This window comes from Fundulus heteroclitus, chromosome 15 (assembly GCF_011125445.2).
Source record: "Fundulus heteroclitus isolate FHET01 chromosome 15, MU-UCD_Fhet_4.1, whole genome shotgun sequence".
NCBI lineage: Eukaryota > Metazoa > Chordata > Actinopteri > Cyprinodontiformes > Fundulidae > Fundulus > Fundulus heteroclitus.
The window spans coordinates 1,565,322-1,589,520 of record NC_046375.1 but is presented as its reverse complement, the minus strand read 5'-3'; the positions used below and the strand labels follow the sequence as shown (position 1 = coordinate 1,589,520).

At 41.6% G+C, this 24,199-nt stretch overlaps 1 protein-coding gene across 4 annotated transcripts in view; it reads left to right on the top strand.

Annotated features, from left to right (window-relative positions):
• Nucleotides 1-24,199, top strand: part of ncoa1 (nuclear receptor coactivator 1) — a 70,364-nt gene that overhangs the window by 33,745 nt on the left and 12,420 nt on the right. For all 4 annotated transcript variants that reach the window (XM_036147194.1, XM_036147193.1, XM_036147192.1 and 1 more), the window contains exons 4-15: nt 7,151-7,317; nt 7,718-7,824; nt 7,908-8,085; nt 10,620-10,799; nt 11,446-11,523; nt 13,052-13,192; nt 15,050-15,197; nt 16,834-17,770; nt 17,846-18,031; nt 21,109-21,457; nt 23,588-23,764; nt 23,878-23,992. In XM_036147194.1, the coding sequence (XP_036003087.1) occupies nt 7,151-7,317; nt 7,718-7,824; nt 7,908-8,085; nt 10,620-10,799; nt 11,446-11,523; nt 13,052-13,192; nt 15,050-15,197; nt 16,834-17,770; nt 17,846-18,031; nt 21,109-21,457; nt 23,588-23,764; nt 23,878-23,992 (2,763 nt within the window). The remainder of the gene's footprint in view (nt 1-7,150; nt 7,318-7,717; nt 7,825-7,907; nt 8,086-10,619; nt 10,800-11,445; nt 11,524-13,051; nt 13,193-15,049; nt 15,198-16,833; nt 17,771-17,845; nt 18,032-21,108; nt 21,458-23,587; nt 23,765-23,877; nt 23,993-24,199) is intronic.

The following is a 24,199-nucleotide window of genomic DNA, read 5'->3' as shown; positions in this document are numbered from 1 at the left end:
ACTTTTTTCTCAAAATTCTGAGATTAAAGTCAGAATTCTGACTTTCTTTCTCAGAATTCTGACTTTTTTTCTCAGAATTCTAAGAAAGTCAGAATTCTGACTTTCTTTCTCAGAATTCTAAGAAAGTCAGAATTCTGACTTTCTTTCTCAGAATTCTGAGAAAAAAGTCAGAATTCTGACTTTTCTCAGAATTCTGACTTTCTTTCTCAGAATTCTGACTTTTTTCTCAGAATTCTGACTTTCTTTCTCAGAATTCTGAGAAAGTCAGAATTCTGACTTTCTTTCTCAGAATTCTAAGAAAGTCAGAATTCTGACTTTTTTCTCAGAATTCTGACTTTCTTTCTCAGAATTCTGAGAAAAAAGTCAGAATTCTGACTTTCTTTCTCAGAATTCTGACTTTTTTTCTCAGAATTCTAAGAAAGTCAGAATTCTGACTTTCTTTCTCAGAATTCTAAGAAAGTCAGAATTCTGAATTTCTTTCTCATAATTCTGACTTTTCTCAGAATTCTGACTTTTCTCAGAATTCTGACTTTCTTTCTCAGAATTCTGACTTTTTTCTCAGAATTCTGACTTTCTTTCTCAGAATTCTGAGAAAGTCAGAATTCTGACTTTCTTTCTCAGAATTCTAAGAAAGTCAGAATTCTGACTTTTTTCTCAGAATTCTGACTTTCTTTCTCAGAATTCTGAGAAAAAAGTCAGAATTCTGACTTTCTTTCTCAGAATTCTGACTTTTTTCTCAGAATTCTAAGAAAGTCAGAATTCTGACTTTCTTTCTCAGAATTCTAAGAAAGTCAGAATTCTGACTTTCTTTCTCAGAATTCTGAGAAAAAAGTCAGAATTCTGACTTTTCTCAGAATTCTGACTTTCTTTCTCAGAATTCTGACTTTTTTCTCAGAATTCTGACTCTTTCTCAGAATTCTGACTTTCTTTCTCAGAATTCTGACTTTTTTCTCAGAATTCTGAGAAAGTCAGAATTCTGACTTTCTTTCTCAGAATTCTGAGAAAAAAGTCAGAATTCTGACTTTCTTTCTCAGAATTCTGACTTTTTTCTCAGAATTCTAAGAAAAAAAGTCAGAATTGAGTAGACTTTTTTTTTTTTTTTTTTAAGTGGCCCTAATCCTCTTCCGTAGGTAAAGGTGCCTTAAGGGTGATTCACGGCGGTTAATTGACACAAAAAGGCATTACTAATATGATTTTGTTTCAGCAGAACTAAAGAAATGGATCTGATTTTGAAAATTGTAAAAACTACGCCTGCAGCTGTGCTGAGATCTGCTCAAGTAGGAGCACAGAAGCATCGGTAGTGCACAGAGCGTGAGTCTGAGAAGGCCAAAAGTTGGCAGACGCTGACGTAGCGGCCCAGTTCTCCCGCCACCGACCCGCTGTTTCCTCTCAGCGGCGTCCTCCTCCTCTTCCTCCTCCTCCTCCTCCTCCTCCGCCAGCCGTGGCCACGCCCGTGTGATCAAGCAGGCCACTGCAGTGACCCGCTCTTGTTGTTGTTGTCGTCGTTTGCACGTAGGCCGACATGCTCCCCGCATACCTCTCTGTTACTCATCAGCCTGAATGTATGTTGTTGGAACTGAAGTCCAAGAATGTGGAAAGTCTTCTGCAGGGGTTAAAGTTGAGTTTTCAGTCTAAACATATCAGCGCGGGGAGGATTTAAGCTTCCGTATTATGGAAATGTGGATGAAAAGCGTTTTTTAACGCTGGGTATTACGCGGGCTTCAAACCGCCTGCTGATTAGCAACGCAGAAATGTGCTTTTTCCACCTTAAAAAGATTGAAGTCAAACATTAGAGCTAAACTGTTTTTTTTAAAGATGGATAAAAATTATTTGATTATTTCCCAACAAAAAAGTCACATTTATCACATTTTAGCTAAACAGACAAATAATATATATTAACAAAGTGCCCTTGTATCTCCTTAAAACAATATATAAAAGTGATCCTGCCAAATAGGTGGAATCAATGATGTTTGGAATTTCTGCTTAGAAATTCCCTTTCAATTATTTCTCTTCAGACTGCTAATTGATTAATTGACTCGCCGTGTCGGTTCTGGCAAACATCCATCTTCTTCTGTCCAGTGTTTCTTCCCCCCTCAGCGGTTTGCTGTCAGTTCTCTGTGTTTCTCTCAGCAGGATGGTGAATTATTAAGGATATTCTTCTCTGAGCACATCCTCCTGCTCTCTCGCCACCTGCCCATTTTTTTTTTTTTTTGCGTTTCTTCCTCCCCGTTCCCATCGTCCGCAGACTGCGCTTTGAAAGCTTCATTATTGAGTAATTAGGGCGTGTTTTGCCTGCAGGGACAGTCAATGTTCGAAGCTGACGCCTTTTTCCCCGCTTTTAGTGTTTGAACCAACATCCAAGCAAATCATTAGAAAGAGATTAAAACTATTTAAAATCTACTCTGCTGTCGTGTTCTTGGATTTTTCCAGATATTTAATTTGATTTGGCCTTTTTCTTCCTCATGAAGCCATTAAAAAAATCAGGCTTAACGAGCTTGCAGATTGGCATACCTAACCCAAACCTTTTCCTTTTTGAATTATTTAAATTATTTCACCATGAGGAATATTATTCACAAACAGACCAGCGGTCTCCAGAGCTACATGTGGCTCTTTTAAAATAATGGTGTCCAATATCCGGTCCGGGGGCCATTTGAGGCCACTGGATTAGTTTTGTGCGGCCCCCGACCGGAGTTCAAGAATACCACAAATTTGGTCTTTTTATTTTTCATTTAGGCAACATTGTTACTAATAAAACATTATTGCCTTACAAAAGAAAATCACACTTTTATGTGTTTTCCTCAGTTTAATAAAGAATATGATCACAGTTTTCCAGTAATGGTGACTTGCAACCGTCTCTGATTATTAGTTTATGAAGCAACAATGTTTTCAAAGAAAGACTGAGCCAAACTGTGTTCTTACTGATTGGAATAGACTAAATTCATTTAATTTATCAAATGCCATTTTTCCAAAGGGTCTAATGTGTAAAACAATTTTTAAATTCTGAATATACAGTAATTTATACATCACTTTCCTGCAGAAAATCTGATATTTTTTCTTTGTTTAGTTTATCATTGATAAGGTAAAAAGAAAATAAATCACAATAATTTTTTTTTTGTCATTTTAGTTTTTGAAAAGTTTTTTTTTAACCCCCCTGAGTACTTTTGACTTTTCGCCCACGTTACATAAAGTTTGTACACCCCTGCTGTAGACCCTCCACTGTGGCTTTTAATAACTTGGGCCAAAAATGCTAAACAGTGGATTGTTTTAAAATGTAAAAGTAATTAACAGCATGCATTTAGTCATGCAATATATATTATAAATTTCCACAAAGAATGACACTAATAGTGTAAGCATTGGATTGTACTTTTTAAATGTATTTCTTTGGTCTACTGGTTGCGAACGACTTGTTCTTTCATCATTTTTACATTATTTGGTATAAAAATCCAATGTGCCTTTGAAGAATGTGTTTTTTTAACCTGAAAATAAAAGAGCTGCTCTTTCAATCAAAAATCTCAAATAAATGCCCTAGAGTAATTACTATAAAAACAAGCTATTTTATTTCGATGAGTCCTGTAACCTTTGTGGCCCTAAAAAAATGTTGTTTAGCTGGACTGAAGTAAATGTTCCTGACTTTTTCTAGAATGTATTCAAAAAAACAAAAACAAAAAAAAAACCTTCTTTCATTTCTCGACTGACATTTTGGGCTCTAATGAAAGAAAAGATCTAATTTTTACTACGTTGTTAAAATATTTAATGAAGCCAAAATGGAAAATCTCCTTTTTTTTTTTTAAACTGAGTGCTGTATTTTTCAAACTGTAAGTGGCATTTATTTAGAAATGTATTTAACGCAATGCAAGGCTAAAAACTGACATTTAATCTGGTAAGGAAAGTCTTTCATTTACACAGCAGCATCCATAATTAGCAGAATAACATGGAACATACCTGGGAGGTTGAATGGGGTAAATTAGCACAACAAGCCACCAACTCCAACCTGAAAGTTCTCATCAGCGCATTTCAGGTTAACGACCTGTTACGCTGAAAGTTGTCAAAATTACGCTGAAATTACACCGTGAGAGTAACGGTGCTACATGCTAAGCTAACAGTACGACACGGATGTTTGAGAGCAACATAAAGCTCACGTGCATCAGTGAAGTTGTAAAAACGCTCCGACAACAGAGCTGTGAGCTAGCGCTAGCTGGTATTAGCTTCACGGACAACCCAATAACGAGGTTCTGTCGCGGTCTGGGCACGTCGAGTTGCATCACGCAACGCTCCGCTGTGTGAATGCAGACTGAAACAGAGCAACAACATACAAACATGTGTTCAGTCTTTGTTGTCTAAAAAATAATGTTTCAATACATTTTTAAACGGTACAAGAGCAGCATATAGTTTTTACAACCCTAGAGCGCCCTCTTGCGGCTATAGACATTAATGTTCTTGGTTCTTATTAGTCGCACCTGACTATAAGTCGCAATATCGGCCAAACTGTGAAAAATAGAGCGACTTATAGTCCGAAAAATATGGTACATCCATGTTGCCTCAGGTGAATTTAAGTGCTAATCAATCACACTCCATTAATTAACCATCATCAGTGTGCCAGCCTCTATAAAGGAAGGAGTTTGTGCTGTTTGCTAATCTGTAGCACCAATGACCCTAGAGAAGCAACTGTTGCTCTACCCTAAAATGCGAAGGAATTTTATGGCAATCAGTTTGAATTATTTCCATTATTTCCCCATGAGAAATATTATTCATAAACAGAAAAAATTTAAGAGAGTTGCCAGCAATGCTCAAACAAATTGCTAAAAAAAAAAAAAAGAGCCAAGACGTCTGCCTCAGGCTCCTCGGGCGCTAGTTAGCATGCTACAGGTTAAAGTTAACGGCAAGAAATAGACCCCTTGCAACCACGTGACTCCGTTACCCAGAACCCCTTGCGTGGCGGCCATATTGGTTGGCACGCCATTTGACGAAATGACGAGTTCTCCAGGTATTTTTCTTCTTTAGATAACGTATCACAAGATCGTTTTAAGAGTAAGTTGATGGTTGATGGTATCAGATTGCCAGATCCACACAGCAAAAGCCTGAAGGGACGGAGCGAGTCTGTGAAATGCTGGCCAAGGGTTTCGTACCGCGACAAAGCTGCTTTATAAACACGCAGGCCAGTACGGACAAGAGAGCACGAAAGCCCCTGAAACCACTGGACGGCTGCAATTATTTTATATCAGGAAAAAGGCTCCAGCAACGCCCGCAACGCCATGAGGGATTAAGCGGTCAGAAAATGGATGGATGGATGTTCAGACATGTTTGTGCAACAGCACAAAGCAGAGAGGAAGACCCGCCCGGTAGGTTAAAAAAACATCACTCACTACGGATTATTTAGGTGTTTTTGTCTTGTTAAAATGGGTGGGGGTGTCGGCGACATTGCAGCGTAAACACAGAAGTACTAGCGCCTGTGAACGGGCGGAGGGGAGGTGGCGATCGTTACACGGGCCGGAGAGCCGCCGCTGTCTGGAGCAGCAGGAAGCGGGTGCTGCTCCAGACAGCGGCGGAGACAGCAGACAGCGGCGGCTCTCCGGCCCGTGTAACGATCGCTACACGGGCCGGAGAGCCGCCTCCGCCGCCGCGGCTGCTGTCTCCGCCGCCGGAGAGCCGCCTGTGTAGCTTCAGACAGCGGCGGCTGTCTGAAGCTACACGGGCGGCTCTCCGGCCCGTGTAGCGATCGTTACACGGGCCGGAGAGCCGCCGCTGTCTGGAGCTGCACCCGCTTCCTGCTGCTACAGACAGCGGCGGCTCTCCGGCCCGTGTAACGATCGCTACACGGGCCGGAGAGCCGCCGCTGTCTGAAGCAGCAACAGCGGCTGCTGCCTCCGCCGCCGCTGTCTCCGCCGCCGGAGAGCTGTCTGAAGCTACACGGGCGGAGATCGCTACACGGGCCGGAGAGCCGCCGCTGTCTGAAGCAGCAACAGCTACACGGGCCGGAGAAGCCGCTGTTGCTGCTTCAGACAGCGGCGGAGGGGAGGTAGCTATCGCTACACGGGCCGCTTCTCCGGCCTGTGTAGCGATCGCTACCTCCCATCCGCCGCTATTTAAGTAGAACAATGACTAGAGCCGAATTAAGTTGTATTTACCGGAGATGAAGTGTAGACTGCAAATTCTCTCGTAGTATGTTGGCTCCCCCAGTCCATTGTGAGGGTCTGCCTGCGCTCTTTTCATTGAAAATATCCAATTCTTTCTTCTTTCCTCATCCTTCGGTAAACGACAGAAACGTACATCCAACGAATTGGAATGCCTCTGTGTGCAACCGGGAGCACAACAAGTCGTAGGCACTGTTTAGATTCCAAAAATAAACTAACTAAAAGTACGCTCTAAATCACCCGTTTTGTCATGTAGTAGACGGGCTGTCAGGCTAGCCTGCCCACCAAGATGGAGGCGCGCACCCCCGATCACGTGACCGTGACGTCAGATGCAAGGGGTCTATTAGAGAACGGGCTCAGCGGGTATGGCTTGAACTTCATGACAGCTGTCAGGCATTGTGGCGGTGAATCACGGATGAGTTGGGCTGGTTTTCCTGCTTCAGTTTCTGCACATCTTGCAGTTATGGAGTTGACCATGAACTCTTCTGTGCACTGAAATGTGAGGTTGTCTGTTTTGAAAGCTAAATCTATGCCCAGACAGGTTCACCGACAGGACAATGATCTTCAATCCAATCAATCCAATCCACTTTATTTATATAGCATATTTTAACAACAGAAAAAGTTTCCAATGTGCTGTACATAACAAAAAATAAAACAAATATAATCTATTTAAATAAAATAAATAAATTAATAGGACACTTACGCGTAGTAGCAAATTAATTAACAAAAAATGGATCCAGACCTTTCAGTGGCCTTCTCAAAGTTTGGACCTCTGCCTGATTGGTGAAAGCTGTGCAAAATTTAATATCTGCATAGCTCTAATGGAGTTTTAGTCTTTTAGTTAATTATTAGGTCACAGGAAACTATCTAATGGATATTTATGTAAGTAATTGCAGCTTATCCCTGATCAAGTCAGCAGCCGGCAATGGAAAAGTCCCACTAGCGCATTGTTTGGATCACCGCACCTTTCTGAAGAATGCAAATTACTTTTTGTATATATTTTTTTTTTTTTGCCACAGTGTGGAGAAGCGGAGGCGGGAGCTGGAGTGTCGCTACATCGAGGAGCTGGCTGAGCTGGTGTCATCCAACATAGGCGACATCGCCAGTCTGAGCTCCAAACCTGACAAGTGCCACATCCTCAAGAGCACCGTGGACCAAATCCAGCAGATCAGACGGCGTGAGCAGGGTGAGGGGACGCCTACACCCATACACTGCAAAAACAGAACTTAAAATAAGTAAAATGTTCTTAAAATTAATGCATTTGTCCTTGATTTGAGCAGGTAAATAAGGTAATTTGCCAATGGAATAAGATTTTTGCACTTAAAATAGGAACAACTCATCCCCATCATCTTATTTCAAGTGCAGGATGTCTAATTATCTTATATTAGGGGTCAAAATGCTCATTCCATTGGCAAATAATCTTATTTACCTGCTCAAATCAAGTACAAATACACTAACTTTAAGAACATTTTACTTATTTTTAGATCTGTTTTTGCAGTGTACCACACACAACCAGCTGAAGAGGTTGTGTTTTTTTTTTTCTTCATCTTTTTGAGGATAAAATGTATATTTTTTCCACCCGTCAGAGAAAGCGGCTCTTCTGTCTCCTGATGACGACGTGCAGAAGAGCGACGTCTCCTCCAGCAGTCAGGGGCTGGTGGAGAAAGAGGCGCTGGGACCCATGCTGCTCGAGGTAATTCACAAACGCACACTTCCCTCAGCTGTGTGGACGTTCCCAGTTTTCTCATCCTTCTTCCATCGCTCCTGCTCGCCAAGGCCCTGGATGGATTCTTCTTTGTGGTCAACCGCGAGGGGCGCATCGTCTTCGTCTCTGAGAACGTGATGGGTTACCTTGGATACACCCAGGAAGAGCTGATAAACTCAAGTGTCTACACCATCCTCCATGTGGGAGACCACAATGAATTTGTCCGCAATCTGCTGCCTAAAAGCCTCGGTGAGTGATCTCCGCAGAAGGTTTGGAGGTTGTGATCTTTGAAACGTTGAGGCAGCAATGAATGTTTTGACTGCAGCTTTTTGGTTTCCTGGATAGGGATAATTAGTCTGCTTTAGTAACAAAAAATCATGAAGCTCTGTGGAGCTCTGAAGGCAGAAAAGCTGAGCAAAAATTAAATAAAGTTCGTTTTTTTGTGGCAAAAATTCACCAGCAATTCGTTTTGTGCTCCGCTCAGAGCTGCCAATTAAATTTTGGGAGTAAACTGTTGCAGAGGAAGAGCATGCAAGGGCGGGCGTGATGAGAAACAATACCTTCATTCAGTGCACTAAAGTTATTTCAATGTTTAGTTCTGCGGAGCAACCTTGAGAAGAGATTATAATGAAAATGGAGATAGCTGGGTGCAGCGCACGGCAAGGTCTCACAGCTTTGTTATTATTCAAATACAGCTGCAGCCATTAAAGCACTTCTTCTTTTACTTATTTCCTCTCAAAAACCCGAGATGATAAACTGTTTTTTAGGTCTTTAAGTTTGGCCCAGGGTTTTGACAGCCTTAAGAATTGTTAGAGCTTATCCTTCTACTGGTTATACCAGTTTGTCTTTGTAGATTTACCTGTAAATGTTTATTTCTGCTGAGATACAAAGCAGAAAAGGATGGATGGATGGATGACCAATGATGATGGATGGATGGATGGACCAATGATGATGGATGGATGGATGGATGAACCAATGACGATGGATGGATGGATGGATGGACCAATGATGATGGATGGATGGATGGATGAACCAATGACGATGGATGGATGGATGGATGAACCAATGATAATGGATGGATGGATAAACCAATGATGATGGATGGATGGATGAACCAATGATGATGGATGGATGGATGGATGAACAAATGACGATGGATGGATGGATGGACCAATGATGATGGATGGATGGATGGATGGATGAACCAATGATGATGGATGGATGGATGGATGAACCAATGACGATGGATGGATGGATGGATGAACCAATGATAATGGATGGATGGATAAACCAATGACGATGGATAGATGGATGGACCAATGATGATGGATGGATGGATGGATGGATGAACCAATGATGATGGATGGATGGATGGATGAACCAATGACGATGGATGGATGGATGGATGAACCAATGATGATGCATGGATGAACCAATGACGATGGATGGATGGATGGATGGATGGATGGATGGATGGATGAACCAATGATGATGGATGGATAGATGAGCCAATAATGATGGATGGATGAACCAATGATGATGGATGGATGGATGGATGAACCAATGACGATTGATGGATGGATGGATGGATGAACCAATGATGATGGATGGATGGATGGATGAACCAATGACGATGGATGGATGGATGGATGAACCAATGATAATGGATGGATGGATAAACCAATGACGATGGATGGATGGATGGACCAATGATGATGGATGGATGGATGGATGGATGAACCAATGATGATGGATGGATGGATGGATGAACCAATGACGATGGATGGATGGATGGATGAACCAATGATGATGCATGGATGAACCAATGACGATGGATGGATGGATGGATGGATGGATGGATGGATGGATGGATGAACCAATGATGATGGATGGATAGATGAGCCAATAATGATGGATGGATGGATGAACCAATGATGATGGATGGATGGATGGATGAACCAATGACGATGCATGGATGAACCAATGACAATGGATGGATAGATGGATGGATGGATGGATGGATGGATGACCAATGATAATGGATGGATGGATGAACCAATGATGATGCATGGATGGATGAACCAATGATGATGGATGGATGGATGGATGAACCAATGATGATGCATGGATGGATGGATGAACCAATGATGATGCATGGATGGATGGATGAACCAATGATGATGCATGGATGAACCAATGACGATGGATGGATGGATGGATGGATGGATGGATGGATGAACCAATGATGATGGATGGATAGATGAGCCAATAATGATGGATGGATGGATGGATGAACCAATGATGATTGATGGATGGATGGATGAACCAATGATGATGGATGGATGGATGGATGAACCAATGACGATGGATGGATGGATGGATGGATGGATGGATGGATAGATGGAACAATGATGATGGATGGATGGATGAACCAATGACGATGGATGGATGGATGGATAGATGGAACAATAATGACGATGGATGGATGAACCAATGATGATGGATGGATGGATGGATGGATGACCAATGATGATGGATGGATGGATGAACCAATGATGATGGATGGTTGGATGGATAGATGGATGACCAATGATAATGGATGGATGGATGGATAGATGGATGACCAATGATAATGGATGGATGGATGGATGGATGGATAGATGGATGACCAATGATAATGGATGAATGAATCATGACCATGGATGGATGGATGGATGGATGGAGTGATGGAGTGATGTATTTTCTGTCGTCTGTCTTCACCCCTGGGCTCGCTGTGTGCTCAGTGAACGGCGTGCCGTGGCCGCAGGAAGCCGGTCGCAGGAGCAGCCACACCTTCAGCTGCCGCATGCTGAAGAGGCCGCCGGACGAGGCGGACTCCGAGAACCAGGAGGCGCGGCAGCAGTACGAGATCATGCAGTGTTTCACCATCTCACAGCCGCGGCCCGTGCAGGAGGAAGGAGAAGGTACGTCCCTCAGCTCAGCTATGGCATCTTTTTATTTCCTGCTGTCAAACTGTTTTGTAGTTCCTGTAATGCCAAACATTTGTAGTTTTAAATCTGCCGTATGCTGGAACAGTAAGAATTTGAACACTGAATTTCCAGGAACATTCAGGACGCACATTATATAACTCTTATGTATTTTTTTTTTTTTTCTGTGTACTGATAATGTTGGCTATCTCAGGAATGAATCCAATTTAAGAAAATAATTGGTTTGGAACAAAAATGGATAAATTGTTGATGGATAAATACTTGTCCCGTAGTTTATTTTTCTCTTGGATGATAGTTTGAAATTTTTATCAAAGCTTTTTATTGTCCTGACGGATTGGGATATCAATAGATTGTCGAATATTTTACCCTCCACTGGTGCAGCGGCCTTGATAAATAGTGTTATGCGGTTTCAGCTGTGGGTCTTTACTCATTTTGATAAGAACTGGCCTTGGAGGTTGTCTAACTCTTCCTGTCTACATCTCCAGGATTATAACCCCTCACTTGGTTTCTGCGTATGTGGGGGAAAAAAATTGTTTTTAAACGTAATTAATCTCTTAGAGTGTGTTTTTAGTCCGCAGCACTAAACACACCAAACAGTCAATTATGCTCTCTGTTTGTTCAGACCTGCAAAGCTGCCTGATCTGCATTGCCTGTCGGATACCGCGCACAGAGTCTTTCATCACGAAGCAGGACCCGACAGGTAAAGCTCTGACAGCTCGTATCTACGGAGTGAAGTTTGTGCCATTGTTTACAAGTTTTGTAAAAAAAAAAATATATACATTTTATAAATGGAAATTTGGAAAAAATGCAATCAAAAAATTTAACTTTGAAAAACTTCTTAATCAAAAAACTTTTTTGAGAGTAAGTTTGGTGTTTTCTTATATTGTATTTAAAAACAAGACATTTTCACATGGAATTTTTTCAAATAAAAAATTGTTTTTACAGATTTTATATTTTCATTTTTTTTTTTTTATTTTATATTCCAGATACGAATTGCATTCTTTTTAAATTGCGTTTTACAGGTGTTTTCTTATATTGTTTTTAAAAACAAGACATTTTCACATGGAATTTTTTCAAATAAAAAATTGTTTTTACAGATTTTATATTTTCATTTTTTTTATTTTATATTCCAGATACGAATTGCATTCTTTTTAAATTGTGTTTTACAGATCAGACAATTTAAATATCAAATCATATTTTAATTTGCAGTAACTGGGGGTTTTCCTCATGCGATCATGGTTTTAGGTCCTTCCTCCAATAAACAACAAGACTACAATAATAATAAAAAAAACTTTAAATTGTGCTTAATATCGACGCAAACATTGACCAATAAAATTTTGTCGCTAACGTCCCCACAGACCAATAGAAATTATTTTCTCCTCACTCGAGAGGAAAGCCTCGCCCCCAACAGTGAAGAGAACTTGATCTGTGAAACGCAATTTTTAAGTTTTCTTTTGTTCTTTTTCAAGAGAAATAAGAATCAGCCAAAACCTGAGCGCAAAAATTGGCCACAAATTGATATTTGTTGTAGTCTCTACACAAAAGCACTCTTACCGCCCAGCACTGGGACAGAAAATATCGAATTAAACCCATTTTTACCATTAAATTATAAAAGCAATTGGTTTCTGATTGGTTGCAGGTCAGTTCCTGTATTTCTAATCAAATCTGCCAACATTTTATTTTGGCTGTATACAGAGAAGCGAGTATAACAGGCGTTGCACACAGTTTAATATGCCATGTTTTTAGTAACATCTTTTTTAAAAGGTTGTGATGACCATTAAAAAACTTTACATGCACGTGCAAAGTAGCCAAACGGACCAAAAAATGTCATCACATTTCATTAAATTAATATATTTAGATCCATCTACTCATTATCAGTTCAGTTCAGTTCTGCACATACAAATGGTTTTAAAAATACTCTTTCTCCTGCATTGTTTACATTTCAATTGTTTACTTTTAAGTCACTGCTGCATCTTATACTGAAATATACTGTAATTTACTGTAATTTACAACCTGAATGCAACGAAATTTCGTGTGCATACAAAATGACAAATAAAGTTGTCTAAGTCTAAAGCTGCTGCAAAAAAAAAAAAAAAAAAAACAAACAAACAAAGCGAGAGTGACAGACTTTTCCTTGAATTTTTCATGAGGTTGTCAGTGTGAAGCCAGCGTCTGTGGAGGCTCAAACTGATCTTTACTGTGTTTCTCTGTGTGACACTCTGATCCAGGGAAGATCATCTCAATAGAAACGAGCGCTTTGCGGGCGACTGGCCGGCCTGGCTGGGAGGACCTGGTCAGGAAGTGCATTTACGCGTTTTTTCAGCCGCAGGGCAAAGAGCCCTCCCATGCCAAGAAGCTGCTGCATGAGGGTGAGCAGCCACAACTGGACCCTACGATATCTTAACCACACTCTAACGAAAGCTTTTTCTAGGTTTGCCAACAATATATGACAAAATATTCACCTGAAATAGGTTTCCATCTGCAGATTACAACAAAAAGGTAGAAGCTGAAAAGATTTGGCTGAAATGTTTCTAGTCAGAATCTCTTCAACAGAGGATGGAAATAACAATAAACCCCTTCAACAGCCTGTAGGATGTTATTTTTTTCTTTTTTCGGTTTAATTAGCGGTAAAACAAGAAAGGAATACAGCAATAGTTCAGATTTTATTTTTTTTTTTCAGGAGCTGAAATCCTTCACATGTTGTAGATACTTGATTAGTGCCTAAATATTTATTCACAGCCTCGGCTTTCAAACAATTAGGTCAAATGAAACGTTATTATAAATGATCAAATTAATCTAATTAATCTAGTACTATAGGGTTTAGTGTTTCAGGAAGTGGCAATACTGTAGAGAAGGTTAAATTCCTAGAAAGTTGAGTGGAAGGAAAACATGTGGTAGAAAAAGTCGAAACAGATATAATTCTTAAATGGAAAAATCCATTTAAGAATTTGGGAAGCGTTAATAAGTCAGCACACAGATAAATCCTACACATGGGCTACAGATGTTGCATTCTTCCTGCCAGTTAGTTTTTTATTTATCTTTTGTGTTATTTTAATTTTCTGGCACACTACATCTTTGCTGCTATACTTTTTTCCTTCCACTCAACTTTCAATGAAAATGCTGGAACTTTACCCACAATATTCTACTTTTTCAAAGACTCCCAAATTTTGGGTTTTCATTATCTGTGAGCCATAAAAATCAAAATTACAAAAAAAAAATAGTATTGAAATGTTTCTCCATGTCTTGTGAACATAAAGAATATTAGTTGTAGTTTCTGAGAACAACTTTGTCCATGATACTCGAAGTCCTAGAGAGAGAGATTAATTATTTATGCAAGGTTCCTATGCTGTGTGAAAAGGTATAAGATTGTGTTTTAATTTTTTTCATAATTGTTTACAGTGAGTCTGCAGGGTCTGACATAAGTAAGTAAATTATTTTTAGTTTGGTCTTAAGTTTGTACATTGGTTCTTACACAGCTGCTGCCTTGGGATCTGTTTTGGCATTTGTTCGTTCACTGAGGGAGTTAGTTATTGTTACGCTTTAATAAAACCACAGAGCCTCCAGTTTGAAGGATGTCAAGGAAGGAATTTGTGTCATTGACTTTGCAGCAATCCCTCATGCCGAGCATGCATGTAGCGACAGTGGAGAGGAAAAACTCTCCTTTAACAGGAAGAAACCTTCAGCAGAATCAGGCTCAGTGTGAACGGGCGACTGTGGGTTTTACAAGACAACATAAACACAAAAAAGAGTGCAGAAGCACTGATCCAAGTGTTCTTTCTATGTTAGAGAAAGACAAAAGGGTATAAAGTAGCTCCTTTAGTGGCCTCGTTTAGGAAAGAAACACAGCTAAGCAGATAAACTCTGAGTCAGTGTTCAAGTTTACAGGATGAAAGGGAGCACAAGTCGTAGTAAAAGGAGAGAAACGGAGTCTAACACTGAAAGTCAGGGCCAGGCCAGCATCTATAGGAGAACTCCAGGACGTTAACGGCAAGCCAGATGTAGCTACTATGAAGAGGTGGAAAAAACAGAGAACATGAAGCTAAAAATTGAGATAACCGTGAATAATGCAAAACTGGAGAGTAGTAGGAGAATGTAGCAGGGTGAGGGAAGCCGGTTATTATGTCTTCCAGTAGCCTGAGCCTGTAGCAGCATAACTTCAGCATTAACCCTGCTAGCTTAACCTCTCTGTTTCCTTCTTTCCTCTCCGTTTGTGTCGTCTCCATCAGTGATGGCGCACGGCACCGCCGTCAGCCCCTTGTACCGTTTCACATTAAGCGACGGCACGCCGCTCAGCGCTCAGACACGCTGCAAGTTCTGCTGCCCACCAAAACCCGACGTACAGCCCTTCATCATGGGCATTCACACTATTGACAGGTACTGTGCCTGACAGACACACATAAATGTTACTGGGCAGGATATCTGTGATGATTTGATTTTTTTTTTTTTTTTAAAGCGTGAACTTCACTGTATTTCTTGACGTTTTGTGTAATTTTCCGATACAAGATGCATACATGTGAACCTGAAGGAGAATGACACTAGGATTTTTATTTCATTATTATTTAATTGGGCATTTGTGATCAGCCTCTTTAATCTGGTACCCTTAAATAAAACTCAATGGATTACTGAAGTAACCTAATTAGTAGATAGTGTGTAATTATGTGTCTGTATGAAAGAAGCTGTCCTGTGAAGGCAGTGGCGGTTCTTAACAGTTTTCCTTCCTTATGCATTCCAGCCATTCATTTTGGTTATTATTGCATCATTATATCCTTCCAACCAATCACAACGCAGACCCATCAAGCTCCGCCCCCTTCAGAGAGTTCATAGAGCACGCGTTCTTTTTTTTATAAAAACTTGCGGTTTTGGTAAAACGTTGGTTGAATAAAGGGTTGAGTTTGAATTCAATGTTTGTGTGTCTTTTTAAAAAAAATAGGTTGCTAAGCAACAGCATAAAATGGCCAGAGCTGCACTTATAGGTATACTATGCAACCGGGGTTGATTTTCCAGCGAGGCTACCCCCAGAGGGCGAAAGTAAAAGTGCACTGTCATAAAGATGCTCAGCTGTTCTGGTTTCTCCGTCAAGCCAGGCGCTTTGGTTGTTTTGAGCTTAGCAGACAGGCGAACGCAACGAAAAGTGGAAAAAACGGCAGTACAAACAATGACTAACACAGTGAAAGTATGAAGATCAAGCTTCCCGCAGCGCTATCTTGGCGAGGCGGCCGCCTCGCCAAACTCACGCTACCGCCTCGCCAACATTCATAAATAAATAAATAATAATAATAATTAAAAAAAAACTTGATATGCTTGCATGTTTATTTGAGGTTAACACGCCGTTCTTTGTTGCTTTTGCGCGTGCATATAGTGAATGGCAGGACAAAAACACATGGAGTTCTCGCCGACTCTCGCGGTCTTGCACGAGACTTCTGAGCCTGTGGGTGCGGGCCGAGGGCTCTTGTAATTGCAAGTGCGGTATTTCCCCCACAGACCACCAGGGCGGCCGAGAAAACCTTTGTTCGACCTGAAATTACTCATTTAATCATCCAAAACGGTATGGAACACATTAATTAACTGAAAAATGTTGCATAGTATGCCTTTAAAATATACGTTTTGAATTTGTTGATAATTATCGATATAGATCAATATGACTACTATTTTATCGATACGCCTTTTTTTATATATATATATATCTAATATATATCTGTCACATAAAATCCCAATAAATCCCCAAAAACCAAAAAAAAGTTTATTTCAACAATCGTTAAAAAAGTGTGTGAATAGTTTAGTGAGGCGCTGTAGTTCATGAAAATCTCAAACTCTTGTGTATAAAAAACCCAATTTTCCTTCAGATCCGTTCCGGATTTGAACGTTTATGAGTTCACTGTCTTGTGCTTGGCGATGTGGCGTTTTTAATTGGGGTCTAACGTCATTCTCTCTCTCTCTCTCTCTCTCTCTCTCTCTCTCTCTCTCTCTCTCTCTCTCTCTCTCTCTCTCTCTCTCTCTCTCTCTCTCTCAGGGAACACATCACTGCTAGCTCTCAGGAAAACACTAACCCCAGCCTTCCACTGACCCCCAGCAGTATTGCTCACACCCCGTCCCGCTCCCCCTCCCTCCCCCCCGGCAGCAACTCAAACCAAGGCTCTGCCCTCCTCCACGCCAACAACGGCTCCTCCCTCGGACACAACCCCCCCGCACCAACAGGCTACCTGACGCCCAACCGGACGAACTGCCCCCAGGAGGTCAGCAGCCCCTCTGCTCTCAGCAGCCCTCACACAGCCACCTCTACCTCGTTTATGTCCACCAGGATGCCACGTGCCAGTCCTGGGTCAGGGGGAAGCCCCCGGGTACCGGGGAACCCCTTCTCTCCCTCCACACCGGGCCTCCAGTCCCCCTCGGGGGCTCTGAGCAGCGGCGGCGGCCTCGGCAGGCAGCATTCTGGCGGCAATAGCAACAGCGGTGTAAACGGTGGGTCGGCAGGGCCTTTCCCCCTCCAGAGACAAGCCAGTTTGCCAACGGGCTCCTCAACCCGGCCGCCGTCGGCGAAGCCCCAAAGGGGAGGTGGGGAAGGGGGAGAGGACTCTAAAGCTCCCCATCCGTCTGCCTCTCAGCCGGGGAACCCCAGAATCAACCAGCTCCCGGACGGCAGCGTCGCCGGAGAGGAATCCAACAGCAGCAGCAGCAACTCATCACCTCATCCTCCTCCCTTCTCCCTGGCTCCTCAGTGCCCCGCTTCCCACAGCAGTCTGACGGAGCGGCACAAGATCCTGCACAGGTTGCTCCAGGACAGCAGTCCCAACGACGCCTCCGCCTCCGCCGCGGAGGAAGGAGGCAACAGAAAGGAGGTGGAGATCAAGCGGGAGCCGCCTGCCAGTCCGGCGCTGAGTGCCAAGTCCAACTCCAGAGAGCCGCAGGACCACCAGCTGCTGCGATTCCTTCTGGATACCGACGAGAAGGTGGCTGTTATTATCCCGGATTACGATTGTATTTAAACCCCTTTCACTCTAACCAAATGTTTTGTTTTTTTTAAGGACTTGGGCGACCTTCCGCCTCCATCAGCCCTGAGCCTCCAGACGGTTCGGGTGAAGGTGGAGAAGAGAGCCAGCAGCGACGGACTGGCCTGTTCGGGGACGTCCAAACCAACCGCAGTCCCCGGCGGCTCGGCCTGCGTCAGCCCCAAATCCAGTCCTCTGGGAGAGAACCGCAGAGACTCAACGGTACGCGTCGGCTTCTTTACATTTATAACACATTTATCACTCATTTATAGGTGAAGATTTCAATATTATTTTGGTCCAAATGTCAGTTTCCACATATTTTTGTCCCACCCTTTCAGCTTTTCAGCTTATAGAAAGTAGGGCTGGGTATTAGGGCTGAACAATTAATCGCATTTTCAATATAATCGCGATTTAAAAAAACGCAATTTCCAAATCGCAGAGGTCTGCAATTTTTGGCTATGTAACAATTAGGGAATTAGACACGTCCATTAGGTGTCAGTAAAATGTTTAAAGTGGGTTTGCCTCCACATGGAAGGGAAGATAGCTGCAGCAGTGAGATAATCTAACTTTATTACTTGTTTTAGAGTTTATATAATCATACAAAGCATTAAGTACAGGTCAATCACTTTAATACATAGACTTACTTGTTGGTTGGACTTTATGTTCAACAAGGATTGATGTCCAAATCAACTAAAAGCTGTTCTCTTGAACAATATTCTGATTTATAAAAACATTATACGTTCTTGTTTTAAATAGTCCTTGTTTACAAACATCTTTATCTAGAGGTCATTTGAACAGACAACAATTGTTGCCTGTGGTTAATGCAGAAAAAAAGTCAAAATTGCAATTTTGGTTAAAATATATTTTCAACCAAACGCAGAACGCAATCATTTCTGCTCCGAGTTTAGATGCTGTGGGTCTTTTAGTAACTAATCCGCACGGAGAGGAAACAAATTGATTTGTTGTTTTGTATGTTTAAAAAGACATGATAAATTAAACTGGGGGGAAAAAATCGCATTAAATAACAATATTAAGATAAAAAATCCCAATTAGATTATTTTCCAAAATCGTTCAGCCCTACGTATCATCTAGGATGAGCCGATCTGATTTGATTCGACTCCAATATCGATATTTATTACTTTCAAATTAATGCTCAAAGTCATTCAATCAACAAAACCAGCAAAATATTATATTTATATTCAGTTTATTGAACACTGACATATTAACAGGAAAATAAAACATTTGGTTCAATGCATTTAAAGTATCACAGAAACCAAAAATGTGCCCAAACGTCTGATTTTAGGGACAAAGTCGCTTCTAAAATCCCGTCGGTTCGCAAATTCGTCTCACTTGCTCTTTCTCACTGTGAACAGTACTAACGCCCCCTAGAGTTTGGGAGGTATATCGATATTGAAAGCCAGAATATCGATATTAAATCGTTTTTAAAAACATCGATATTATTCTTTGTATCAATTTTTATGCACAGCCCTGAAATAGAGATTGTCGTCCTCTTCTGGTGCAGTTCCAGTTTAATTTAATTTAACAGGCCAGAAAAGTTTGGAACTTGATTTAAATGTTTAGATTTTATCCATTTCTATGCACTTTATTTATCTATGCACCCGGTTGGGGCTCCTTTTGCTTGAGTTACTGCATCAGTGCGGCGTTGCACGGAGGAGCTCACCTGTAGTTCTGCTGAGGTGTTCAGAGAGCCCAGGTACCGTCGATGGCGGCCTCCGAGTCGTCTACATTGTTGGTTCTGGTGTGGCCCGTCTTCCTCTTGGTAATACTCCACAGATTCTCCATGGGGTTCTGGTCTGACCTGTTTGCTGGCCAATCAACCACAGTACCGCCATGGTCATTGGACTAGCTTTTAGTAAAGTTTGTCAGCAGCAGGAAAGATGAAGCGCTCTAAAATGTCCTGGTGGATGGCTGCATAAACTGTAATCGTCAGAAAACCCAGGGAACCAGAACCAGCAAATGACATAGCGCCTTAAATCATCTCACTGCACTGCAAAAAGGGACTAAAAGTAAGTAAGATGTACTTGAAATTAGTTTTTTGTCCTTAATTTCCTTGATGGAATGAGTATTTTTACCCCTAAGATTAAATAACTAGATATAATGCACTAAGCAATCTTATTCCACTGGCAAATAATCTTATTTATCTGCTCAAATCAAGGACAAATACATTTGTTTCATGTAAAATGTACTTACTTTTAGTCCTTTTTTGCAGTGTGAACTTAAAAAAAAAAGTGCATTCAATTCTTCTCCACTCTTCCGGCACACTGAAATAAAATGCAGAATTTACTTTCATCTGAAAAAGATGACTTTGGATCCAATTAAAGTCTTCCTGGCGTTGACTGGCCCTCGATGCTCTGACTCCAGCTACTCGTGTCATCCCTGTTGCTGGAGCACCTTTTCCTACCGCATGTTTTCCTTCCACTCAACTTTCTATACTATTCAAATTTTCTGAAGCACTGATTTGTGTTTTCATCACTGCAAAAACAGAACTAAAAGTAAGTGAAATTTTCTTGAAATCATTGTATTTTTCCTTGATTTGAGCAGCTAGATAAGACTATTTGCCAATAGAATGAGATTTTTGCACTTAAAATAGGAACAATTCATCTCCATCGTCTTATCTCAAGTGCAGGATATCTAATTATGTTATTTTAGAGATGAATTGTTCCTGTTTTAAGTGCAAAAATCTAATTTTATTGGCAAATAGTCTTATTTACCTGCTCAAATCAAGGAAAAATACAATGATTTCAAGACATTTTTACTTATGTTTAGTTCCCTTTTTGCAGTGTTTTAGCCACAGCCATCAAAACTACCAGAAATACAACCTGGACACGATTCACTTTATTTCAGAACAAATCTATACAAACATCAGCGTCACTTTTTTACCAAAAATATAGAACCTTTTACAATATTAATACGTTTTTTTTTTTTGCACTTTACTTGTGTATTACTGTTTATATGTCCTGTGTCCGGTGAGCGATCAGTGCGGAGCAGCAGTTTAATGGTTTTAATCAGCAGCCAGTAAAACTGAAGTGTCTGACTGGGTCTGGTTTGCTGGAACAACTTGTCGGCGTTGTGATGAGTCAGTTTAACGAGTTTACAGAAGACGGCGGCAGGCAGAAACATTTCCTTCGGGGAACGACGGTCGTAAACTAAGCTGAATGTTTATTTTCTTGGACTTTGTCTTCAGTGCCGGTTGGTCACGCAGCCAAACCTTTAAACTTACCGACCTCTTCTGCTCCCTGTTTACCACATTTTTACAGTATTGCTCTGTTCTGTCTTAGGTATCTATTGGACCTGCTGATAAGGACCCTCTTAACCAGCTCCTGCCCGGCCTCAGAGGTCCGCTCGGGGCCAAACAGGGCAGCGACGAGTCGGTAATTCCTGGAGGGGGCCCCCAACTACATTCTCCAACCACGCAGCTTCCAGCTCCGCTCCAGTCCCCAGTACCTCGCCTCCAGTCCCCCCTGTCCCAGCCTCAGTCGGTTCCCCAGCTGCAGTCCCCGTCGCCTCAGCTCCACTCCCCTTCCCACCAGCTCAAACTTCAGTCGCCCACTCATCTCCAGCCCGGCGAGGCCTGCACTCCCCGCAACGTAAATGTGAAGAGAGAACCTCCAGGGACTCCCAACAAAGGTACAATTCAGCTCTTTAAGTTGGTAAAAAATATCCTGACAACTGAATCTTGTGTTTTGGGAGTTAGCTTTAGCTTTGTGGAGTTGTGGTCTGAGCAGAGACAGGACGCCTTCCCTCCTCACGATTCGGCAGATCCAGCGCTGAAACTTTGGATAAACAGAAACTTAAAGGTTTGCACAGTCTGGAGCTCTTTCCAGTGAGTGCTGCATCCCAGATGGCCAAAGGAGCGCTTCCGCAGGTCCTTCCTCCCAGCTGCCGTTAGACGTCATAATCTCTGCCGCTCACAACAGACTCAATAAATGCTTGCACACATCTTAGCTAGTTCAGGATGCTCCTCTACTGTTGTCAATATTGCAAATAATCTTATATTGTTCTGTAAATAGGCTGGAGTTTTGTTTCCACTGCTTTTCTGCTGTTAACTTCAATATTTCTTGAATATTTCCATTGAAAGCCCCAGGATTTAAAGCTCCAGGCTTTGTATTACACCGCTAAACGAAAGTTTCCATTTATGTAAAACGGCCAAATGACGTGTGGGGGCGTAGTGATGAAAAACTGCAGTACCACCCCAGTCCAGTGGGTGGCAGCAAGGAGACAGCGGTCAAATAGACAAACGCAGAGATCCTTTCATCCAGACTCCAGAGAAACGGGAGGACGACGCGCAACAGCTGCCGTTACGTCTCCTCAGCGCCTTTTAGTCCGCCCCCCCAACCCTATTTCTCACCGCCGGGCTCCACTCTGTTCTACTCCTGCAAATAAAAAATAACGCACAGAGACTAGACTCATGTTTAGAGCTTCATGAGTGTCATTTTTCCTCAGCCATGCCTGGAACTATTGAGGGCGGTTTTTAAGTACAGTACAGTATCGCAGACTTTTGATCACAGCAAAATAATTTTTATATAGCTTAAACCAGGGGTGTCAAACTCATTTTGGTTTAGGGGCCGCATTCAGCTTAATCTGATCTCAAGAGGGCCACACGAGTAAACTCATTGCAAGATTAAATAGAACTAATAAAAGTGGACTTTTTGTTGATTTTTATATTAAATGAATTTCACTTTTACACAATATATTATGAATAACCTCAGCGTTTTTAAGAAAAGTATGTGCAATTTCAACAATACTTTTACTCAGTTAAACATTTACTTGTGCATTATGCATAAGAACTGATCACAGTGATTGTACAATGTTGAAAAACATTTATTCACATTTTTCGGAACTTATAAACACTGTCCTGCATGACAAAATACATCAAACAGATAAAAATTAAGAAATTATTTAATTTTCCACATCTGAAGCTCAGTGCTACCATCTGCTGATTAAAACACAGCGCCCCTCGTGGACAATATAGGAACTGCAGATTTTCAATTGAAAGAAGTACATGTTTTTTTCAATAGTTGTTTTATAATTCTCTTCCATTTATCTCCTCTTTCTTTCACATTTTCTTTTTTTCTTCTTGTTCTTCCTTTCCTCTCCTACTTTCCCATTGTAGTGTCCATATAATTTGAGACATTCCCCGCATGAATCATAATAAAACTATTCACATTCATAAATTAAGCGGAGCACTATGGCAAAAGCAGTACTGCTCCACTTGTGAAAGTCAAATCTGATGAGCTCTTTTTGGCATTTGGCCAAACAATTTATAATTAACTCAAACGGCAAAAACATTCCAGCCAAGAGTTACCTACCACAAGTAGTCACCAACAGTTGTAGGGCATCATCTGCACCCTAATAAGACATTATAAAACAATATTCACCTTATGAGTCCAGCCTACATGTATTCAATTCAATTTCATTTATTTCAATTTTATTTATATAGCGCCAATTCATGAAACATGTCATCTCGAGGCACTTTACAAAGTCAAGTTCAATCATATTATACAGATTGGGTCAGATTATACAGATTGGTCAAAAATTTCCTATATAATGGAACCAGTTGATTGCATCAAAGTCCCGACAAGCAGCATTCACTCCTGGGGAACCGTAGAGCCACAGGGAGAGTCGTCTGCATTGTACATGGCTTTGCTGCAATCCCTCATACTGAGCAAGCATGAAGCGACAGTGGGAAGAAAAACTCCCCATTAATTTTGTGTAATATTACAGAAATGCTGCTTTATTTTTGTTTTCCGGCTGCAGGACTTGGTGACGGCGGCCCGACTTCGGGCTCCAGCCTCCAGAAGCAGTCGTCGTTTGATTTCTGCAACCCTGCCACTCCAAGCCAGCAGCAGGGCCAGGGAGACATCCTGCAGACCCCGAAGGACAGCAGCCCTTTTCCAGAGACGGAAGTCATCAACCCTTTTGCTCCGAGCACTGGTACTCCAGATAGAGCCGCGTGAACGCTCCTACATCAGTTCAAGCTTTGTTAGCTTGAACTGATGTTCTGTTATCTGATGTCATCTGATGAAAGTTAATAAACTCTTCTGCAGGGCTCACAAAGATGGATGTGGGAGATTCCCAGTTCCAGCCTCTGGCTCTGTCTGACACTTTGTCTTTTGATGGACTTGGAACTCCTTTACAGGCCTCCTTATCGTCGCCGCAAGAGTAAGTATCGACACTGTTGATCACTGTAATTTGATTAACAGGCTCCGGGACGCGGTCCGTTTTTATCAGGTGGGGATCTAGAGTAAATTTACTCCCTGTCTGGCAGAGCTTTAAGCGTTTGAACAAAGCCAGAGTGTGTCGGATTCCAATAGTCTGCAATGTGAGGTGCCGCAGGGCTCAGTCTTGGGTCTTGACTTCTTTTTTTTT